Genomic DNA, 10,000 nt, shown 5'->3' with positions numbered 1-10,000 from the left:
ACAAGGATGCATCTAAGCCAGTCGCTCGCCATTTTAATCTGCCTAACCACTCCAAAAAACACATGGCTATCTGCGGCCTTTCCCTACATCTAGGTACTACGGAAAGCCGCAAGAATCTGGAACAAAATTCATCTTTCAAATCGGCACCCTTAATCCTCACGGTATTAAAGAACGCTTTTCATTTAACTAATATATTCCTATTTTTCACGTTGCCATGTTACCACCAATAGCGTAGCTCCTACTCTACTATAAAAACTACATGTAACCCATAATCCCTCGATTCGCTCTGACGAAGGGCTAACGCTCGAAACGTCAGCTTTTAGAATCTCTGTACGGTGGCCAATTTACATTATCAACTCCGTTGATAAAACCAAATTTTTGTACACTACTTCCCCACCGACGCAGCACCACAGTTTCTTTAGAAACTACCCCTTCATTCATAAGTTTCAAGTAAGCCATGCATTTCCGCAATTAAATAATGTCACGAAGCTCGTTAGCTTCAGAATTTTTCTATTCCTCTTGCTGAAAAGGCGAATCGCAAAAATTCTACTCCGGTGATTCTCCGATGTCACTCGACTTCAAAAAGATAAAAGGTAATTTTAGCGGTTTCAACAGTACGAACTAGCGTCACAGAAATAGATGACCAACCAGAATATTCGAGATTCAAAACCATAACAAACGATCGCGTTGCGTCTAGGATGAAAACGGGCCTTTACTATTTTCCCTCATAAGCCAACGAAGTGGTCATTCCTTTGCCTCTACATTGGGTTTTCTTTGTGAGATTTTTTACAACCACCAAAGTTTCTCAAAATGTGCATCCAGCTCTCAGGACAATACACATCAATTACATAAAGTACAACGTCACTTCATTACTCACGCTGATCGATCAGCTATCTGCATATTTTATTCCCCTCCATTAACTATGGCCTGTTATCGTGACACTTCAAGCTTCTTCGAGCGAAATCTTCGTCATACTGAAGGTAGGAAAATTTGCTTACTACATCTTCATTAAGATACATATTTCTTAGTTGGTATAATTCCGCAACAAGTACAATCATATAATGAATTAGCAAGGGGAAGTATTATCGTAGCATAATATAATGGCCAACTCGCTTCTACTTGTTCACCTCTAAGATTTGCATGGTCAGTCATCAAATCCATAATCTCTTCTAAACAGGCTAATAATAGGCTTCTACTAATAAAAGACAATAGAGGAACGCTTGCCAGTGACTCTCTAATGGTTGTTATTCAGTGATTTCTTTATTAACGTTGGCCCATCACTTGCTGCCAAAATCAGGACGTTACGAATCGATAATTTCGATACTCGATAAAATCGATTGTAATCGAGATTTTATCGAAACATTTTTGTGGTGATTGATTTTGATCAGTTTTATCGATTTTGGTAATTTCAATTCAATGTCCATCGCTTTGTATCGAAAATAACGATTTTGTCAGAGGAACTACGGCAAAGAAGAAGGCAGAAACTAAAAGCAAGAAACCAATGACTAATGTATATCCTAAGGCCGAAAAAAAAAAAGGAAATTGTATCTTTTCTTTATATTTTCATGTAAATATTTTCATATAAATATATTGATGCAATCAAGGCAACAGTCACCTCAAAGCGAGGGAAATGAGTATTACGTAGGGTTAACTGACACTGATTTCAAGGGTAGATTTGCCAACCACAAGCAGTCCTTTAAGATTGTGGTGCACAGCAACCAGACAAAGCTAAGTAAATATGTGTGGTGGCTGAAAAATGCTAAAGTAAACTACAACATCACATGGAAGATTTTGGGAAGGGCGCGGGCATATTCTAACAACACCAAAAGATGCAACTTATGTACACTCGAGAAATACTACATAATTTGCCACCTGGAGCTCTCCACGCTCAACAAACGATCAGAACTAGCAAGCAGCTGTCGGCATGCAAACAAATTCCTTCTAAAGAAATTGTAATTAAAAATTGTAATATATACAATTCACAATTACGTGCATGAGCAGCAGAAGAAACCACTATGTAGGAATAGTAATCATTTGAAGATCCTGAAGAGTGGGACACGGTCCTATGAAGCAAATTTGTCGATTACAAAATGTAGTCCATTTATCTTTACTAGTGTATATATATATATACATATATATATGTATATATATACATACATATATATATATATATATATATATATATATATATACATATATATATGTATATATATATAGCTCTGGTAAACCCATTGAGCACTTTTAGCTGATGATCAATTTATCACGTCATTTCATTTTATAAGCTCCAACTTGTTGAGCACTGTAATTGTTTCATCGTCCACTACTATGGAAAAGATCAACTTGAATTACTCTACCAAGAACATTCCACTGCCACCAAGAAATGAATACATGAAACGACTAATCGAAAAAACTGAACATTTTCTGCGGCGATTACGTTGGAAAGCACACTAATTCCTATCCGGACAAGCTGAAACATCAACGAAGGAAACCTATGGATTTAAGTCACGAACCTCACCCCCAAAGATAAATGAACTGATTCCTTTCGAAGAAGGTATGTTGAAACTAATTCATAACATTGAATTTGATGACAACGCCTCCAAATGCAATTTCCAGAGAACATTATACACCGACATCGAAACAAAAATCAAGAAACCAAATAATCTACTTATTCCTGCTGACAAGACTACAAATTATTATTCAATGAACACTGCAACCTATGAGAAGCTGATTACCGAGAATGTAACGAAAACATACAAAAAGTCATGCCCCAAAGTTATAGACCAACCAATCCGCCAAAGTAGCTAAAAAACTTGGATTAGACAACCGTATCGAAAAACTTGCAGAGAAAGAAGCTTTCATAACCTTGAAAGATCACAAACCTGAATTTCACGACCATCCAACATGCCGCCTTATCAACCTCTCCAAATCCGAGATTGGTATAATTAGTAAGCGCATTTTAGACGAGATCAACACCACCATAATCCAAAAGACACAAATCAATCAGTGGAAAAATACGACCAGCGTACTGAACTGGTTCAACGCCCTACAGCACAAAGAAAACCTCTCATTCATATGCTTTGATGTATGTGACTTCTACCCCTCTATCACGGAAAAACTGCTTGCCAAAGCACTCGACTTCGCCAATAACTACAGACCCATCAGTGCCGACGAGAGAGAAATCATTTTCCTCTCCAAGCAATCTCTACTGTTCTCCAATGACTGCCCTTGGGAGAAAAAATCCTCTGCCAGCCGATTCGACATAACAATGGGATCTTTCGATGGCGCTGAAACATGCGAACTAGTGGGTTGTTATTTATTGTCCTGTCTAACCAAAAAGTATGGCAACAGCATCGGCCTGTATAGAGACGACGGTTTGGCAGCTTTTAACTCAAACCCTCAACAGATCGAAAGAATCAAGAAGGGCTTCTGCCAAATTTTCCGTGAAAACGACTTAAAGATCACAGTCGAAACAAACAACACTAAAGTAAATTTCTTAGACGTCACCCTTGACCTCCAATCTGGAAAGCATTATCCCTACACAAAAGAAGGAAACATCCCACTCTACGTTCACAAGAAATCCAATCACCCCCCATCCATCCTAAAGAACATACCGGAATCCATAAACAAGCGCCTCTCAGAAATTTCTTCCGACAAAGAATCATTTGATAAAGCGAAAGAAACCTACCAAGATGCACTCAACAAGAGCGGCTACATATATAATCTATCCTACAGAAAAACAATTCCAGAAACCAAACACCGCAAGAATAGGCCTAGAAACATCACCTGGTTCAATCCTCCGTACAGCCAAAACGTCAAAACAAAAGTTGGAAAGTGTTTCCTCACCCTAATCGGCAAGCACTTCCCAAAATCACACCCTTTGCACAGAATTTTCAACCGGAACACTCTCAAAATTAGTTATAGCTGCATGAGCAATGTAAAAACAATTATCTCCAACCAAAATAAAGCCGTCATTAACAAGTCATCAAATCCACCCGCTCAAACTATCAACACTTGCAACTGCCGTGACAAAAGATCCTGCCCTCTAGACGGAAAGTGCAACGTGCGGAATACCATCTATCAAGCAGAGGTCACAACATCTCAGTCAAAGCAAACTTACATCGGTCTTTGCGACACATCATTCAAATCACGTTATAGAAACCACACATGTTCCTTTAGAAATGAACGCTACAGAAATTCCACTGAACTTAGTAAATATGTATGGGGTTTGAAAGACAAGAAAGTCGACTATCACATTAAATGGCAGATTGTTAGGCATGCGAGATCCTATTCAAATGTAACGAAGAAGTGTAATTTATGTCTGTGGGAGAAATACTATATAATTTGTAGACCAGATTTGGCGACCCTTAACAACAGAAATGAGCTTGTAACAAGTTGCAGACATGCAAAGAAATTCCTTCTCAATAGCGTAATTATTTAAGGCTTATTTTTAGCAGCTCACTGGAAACAGTTTGTATTGTTTAACCGTTGCTACGCACCCCAGCCTATAGTGAATTGCTACCGTTATTTTCAAAATCACTGTAAAACACCATGTATTCCTTCTTTTTGGCAGTTGCCTGATGATTGCTTCGTGAGAAGCATGAAACTCGGAGTAGCAAATAAATGTTTTTGACCTAGTTCAAGTCTACGTATCTATATATATATATATATATATATATAAAGTTGCATATAAACTGGAGAAGCAGACAAAACTTCTCGAAGGTCCAGGAAATTTAGTAAAAACGTTTCGGCCCTTCGGCCTTCGAAGTAAAATAGAGTACAAGTTAAAAATCTAAGGATAAAATGGAGGATTTTATCCTTAGACCTTCGAGAAGTTTTGTCTTCCTCTCCATTTTATATGCAACTTTAAATACTAACTGAGGAGACAACGTGCATCCTTTTGGTCAACGATTACAGATATTCAAGCTATATATATATATATAATGTTTTTCTACTCAATATAGTTTCATATGGACTTTAATATGGACTTAAAGACCATATGAAACTATATTGAGTAGAAAAACATTGTTATTACGGCTCCATTATTGTTGAGCACTATTCTGTATTTATCAGTGTGGAATATATATATATATATATATATATACATATATATATATATAGAGAGAGAGAGAGAGAGAGAGAGAGAGAGAGAGAGAGAGAGAGAGAGAGAGAGATTATCTTGTAGAAATTTAAATGTTACACTCACTATGGCTGATGATGATCTTTGCAACATCGGAACATGTTCCTTAAACTCAAAAGTGTGGTTGTATTTTTAAAAACATTAGCAACACTTGTGCCATCAAGACCATTTGGGAAAAACGTATATGTATAATTCCAATTATTGCCACTTTTTGGAAAACAAAATTAATAGTGGTGTTTATATAAAGGAGCAAAATTTTTAGCCCCAGACATGGACACCATAAATATTAATAAGAAAAAAATAAATAAAAGAGTAATAATTATTAGTATAACAAGAATATTGGCCGTTTTTATACTAAAGACGCATAATCCGTCCAGACGAATTATGCGTCGCTCGTGTTATCCGTCTAGTGTAAAGACGGGACGAACTATATGAGACGCATAATTCGTCTGGGACGAACTTGGGCAAACATTTTTTTTCTGTGTCTGTTAAATTCGTCTAGTATAAAGACGGGCACAAGACGCATAATGCGTCTGGACGAACTTTCCAGTAGTACTTTCCACTAATATAGGTACTTCGTCCAGACGCATAATGCGTCTTAATTGTGCCCGTCTTTATACAAGACGAATTTAACAGACGCAGAAAAAATGTTTGCCCAAGTTCGTCCCGGACGAATTATGCGTCTCTAGCATAAAAACAAAACGGACATTACTAAACAACGAAACAGCGAAATGGCGAAACGAAGCACCAAAACACCATGTATGACCCCACCATACATTGAATACTAACTGACAAAGGTTGGATTTGAGATTAAACATCGTTTTAGGCCTAATGTTATTGCTCCTAATCTCAGGCTTAATCTGAATCCTAATCTTAATCTCAATGAATTAGGAGTAATAACGTTTTAGGCCTAATTAGGCCTAAAACGATGTTTAATCTCAAATCCAACCTTTGTCAGTTAGTATTCAATGTATGGTGGGGTCATACATGGTGTTTTGGTGCTTCGTTTCGCTGTTTCGTTGTTTCGCTGTTTCAGTGTTTCGCTGTTTCGTTGTTTAGTAATGTCCTATAAAAAACGGCCATTAAGATTGACAAAAAGTCTCGCTTACTTGCATCAACGATGTCGATCCAAAGAGCTTGATAGGAAGAGTTAAAAGTATGTTCGAGAACATCATATTGCGAGTTACTGTTTATAAACATCCCCACACCGCCCGCAGAATACGGCGTTGTTACATACTCAAAGTAGTAATTTGGTAAACTCGGAAAAAAAATCATTGCAAGCGCCATCACGAATTCGAATTTCTGTTAATCCTATGACACTAAAACTTATTTTTAACTAAAAAAAAAACATGATGTTGGAATTGTTCGAAATTCCTCTTAAGGTTTCCGACATTACTGTGAAGGATAGAGATGAAATTCTGATGATTTTGATTCATTTTACATCTAATAGCCTCAGCAAAACTGTGAGGTGAATGAGTTCATATTAAAAATTCCTATATCATGAAGACTGTATAGCGTCTAGATTTGACCCGGTGAGCGATGTCAATAAAATGAGTTGTTAAGCCACTTACACCGATGGCTTTAGAGATTTCAAGGCATAGGTTCGCGGTTTCAATTGTTGATTCATGTTCGTGGAGCTCGGGGAATCCAACAAGCTTGATATCATATTGGTAGCTGTAACTTTCCATGCTGTCTATTGCTTCACTGATATTATTGACTCTTTCACTAACAGCTTCAGTCTTCTTACCGGGTCGCTCTAGTTCTTTCAATGTAGTATTTTTAACTGGATCAGTTCATCGTACTTACTGCTAAGGAAGCTTAAGCTCTTCTCGCCTTCACGATTCAGAGTAACGCTCGCGTCAGTTGATGGTTCACTCGCTAATTGGATAGAGCTGTGCCGAAGCAGACTTTTCATTTGCTCAACCTCTTCGCTTAAAGCTTGGATTTGATCCTTCAACTTTAGATTCTTGTTAAGCTTCTTGGCATCATCCATATCATCGATATTATAGAGCTTATTGCAGGTCGCCATGACACTTAACATACGTTGATTGAAAGGACTTCTTTTTCAATGAAGGGTGACAGCAAGCTAGTTTTGTTATCTTTGAACTGAATTTATTACCAAAGCTTAAAAAAGTAAAAGACCTCAAAACGGGACAGGACATTATGCAACATTTGAACTAGTGAGTCAAAGGGCCACTGCTGGCATGACGCCTGGGTGACCCTCAAATGGTCTACATCCTTCCCCCCCCACTTGAAAAAAATTACTGGAACGCTGCAATTCCATTGTGTAACACGTACCACAGGCAACCCAGTTTATGCTCGTGCCGCGTATAGTTATATTGTAACCGCGGGTCATAGATCATTTATTTAATGAGGGTGGCACATACTGTAATAGCCAAAGGTTTGTAGGCATCCATCAGACATTTTCGGGTGTCACAATTCCCTTTGTAACTCAAGAACGGAGAGCATTTAATTCGTCAAACTTCACAGTTATTTTTCTTTTTGTTACCTTGAAAACATATTAAAAGATCTGCTTTCCAAAACAGGCGGTTGGCAATTTCACAAATGGCTTTTCGGGACCGGAAAGTTTTCGAGTCTTTCGAGAAACGGGCCCCAGACCACAACACCAGGGAGTCCGTGCCCAGCTCTTTTCGATTAATGTGTGAGATCTTTAACGTCCAAAAGAGCTTTTCTTTTTGGAATAAGGGTTGTGAGAGGGGGGCCTACGGTTTAATATTACCTTCACACATTAGGGTTTGGCAATTGACTTAACTTATGAAAGTGACCAGCGTTAACAGGTTCGATAAAGAGATAATTATATAAATAATAACTTTCCAAGAGTGGTATCAACGTTTTTTCCGCTTTCGTTTTATTTTAGTGCCTAATGAGATACAAGAATGATGTCATAATCAGTTATGCACAAGAAACGAATTCCTAAGAGAATTCCTGTGAAACGCGGAAATCGCACGAAACATTGTAGAAACGCCTTATCAGTGCAGTGTGGCACGTGCTTTGGCCGAGCAGGGGATATAAGGAGACACTAAAGAATCCATACTGGAGAGAAGCGTTATGAATGCCAACAGTGTGGCAAGTCCCAGCGATGCAGGACGTTTACTGATACATGAAAGAGTCCATACTGGGAAGCCTTATGAATGCCAACAGTGTGGCAAGTGCTTTGGCCAAGCAAGCCATCTAAGGAGACATGAAAGAGTCCATACGGCAGAGAAGCCTTATGAATGCAAACAATGTGGGAATTGTTTTAGCCAAGCAGGGAGTTTAAGGAAACATGAGAGAGTTCATACGGGAGAGAAACCTTATGAATGCAAACAATGCAGTAAGTGTTTTAGGGAAGCAGGGAGTTTAAGGAAACATGAGAGAGTTCATACTGGAGAGAAACCTTATGAATGCAAGCAATGTGGCCAGCGTTTTAGTGTAATAGGAAATTTAACGAGGCATGAAAGATTACATACTGGAGAAAAACCGTATGAATGCCAAAAGTGTGGCAAGTGTTTTAGACGAGCATATTATTTAAGGACACATGAGAGAATCCATACTGGAGAGAAACCTTATGAATGCCAACAGTGTGGCAAGTGTTTTAGACGAGCAGATTATTTAAGGACACATGAGAGAGTCCATACTGGAGAGAAGCCTTACGAATGTCAACATTGTGGCGAGTGTTTTAGCCAAACCAGAAGTTTAAGGAAACATGAAAGAGACCATACTGGAGAGAAGAATATTTTGGTGTCTTTGGTTGTGCTTTAAGAGGCTTTATTATAGGCGAAAATATGAGACCGTCGCGATGAACTGAATATCGGTCTTCTTAGAAATCTTTCCGGGAGATCATTCTAAAAGAATGACCTCATATCGGCACATTTTTTTCCTGTTGCTTGACTGAATATCCCTGACGGATACGATAGATTTTTTCCCAGGATGCCGGAGGTTCCGTTTAAATGAAATGAAATGGCTTGCCACTATTTTCGCGTAGATAATAGTAGTAGTGATATCCAACGCGCCAGCTTCTGTCTCTGGGTTGTAATAGTCGCACGTTAGCATCAGATATGTATTCCCACAACATAAGATGTTTCTGAAAACCAAACTTTTGTACGATAACCAATCGACAAAACAGGGTCAATAAACTTTCTGATTTCGACTTTTAAAATCTGGGAATTGATTTCTATTACACGCAAAAGACCAACATACAGTATAAGTAAAGTCTCCGCTTACGAGCCAGAAGGCTCATCAGGCCGGCGCTTATCTCCGGTTTCTGTAGCATGAAGCGACTAGGAGTATTTGTACTCCCCCCTGGATGGGATGCTAGTCCATCGCAGGGTTACCCCCAGCATTACGCCGGTACCCATTTATACACCTGGGTGGAGAGAGGCACCGTGAGAGTAAAGTGTCTTGCCCAAGAACACAACACAATGTCCCCTGCCAGGCCCCGAACCCGGACCACTCGATCCGGAGTCGAGCGCACTAACCATGAGGCCACCGTGCCTCCCAGTATAAGCAGTACTTATTGCCAACCAACAAACCGTAATTGCTACTGCAGTGAGTGAGCCTGAACTGAACGAACGATGCAGCTCTCTAATCGAGAGAAGAAGAAATTTGTCTTCGAAACGCAAGGGATTGTGGTCAAAGCTGCAAGGAATTGTGGTTACGCGTGAATGGAGGAATTAAGATGCGCGGTAAGATCTTGAAGATCACAGCCTGCTCTGTTTACATTTTGCTCCTCGTATCCTTGAACTGTAGATAATTTCACTGTCACGCAACAAAAAAAAAATTGAAATCGTTCAATGAAAAAGGCCAAGAACTTGGAATGTTGTAGAAAACAAATCTTTTAACCACCTCTCCAATTCCCAGGTC

At 38.9% G+C, this 10,000-nt stretch overlaps 1 protein-coding gene across 1 annotated transcript in view; it reads left to right on the top strand.

The window, feature by feature from the left end:
- Nucleotides 1-9,295, top strand: part of LOC138040733 (zinc finger protein 721-like) — a 28,316-nt gene extending 19,021 nt beyond the window's left edge. Inside the window, exon 5 of the mRNA XM_068886412.1 lies at nt 8,172-9,295. Within this exon, the coding sequence (XP_068742513.1) occupies nt 8,172-8,899 (728 nt within the window). The 3' untranslated portion in view covers nt 8,900-9,295. The remainder of the gene's footprint in view (nt 1-8,171) is intronic.
- Nucleotides 9,296-10,000: the final 705 nt, after the last annotated feature.

This window comes from Montipora capricornis, chromosome 3, assembly GCF_036669925.1.
Source record: "Montipora capricornis isolate CH-2021 chromosome 3, ASM3666992v2, whole genome shotgun sequence".
In the NCBI taxonomy this organism is placed as follows: domain Eukaryota; kingdom Metazoa; phylum Cnidaria; class Anthozoa; order Scleractinia; family Acroporidae; genus Montipora; species Montipora capricornis.
The sequence above is the reverse complement of the archived record's forward strand: the minus strand, read 5'-3'. Positions and strand labels throughout refer to the sequence as shown.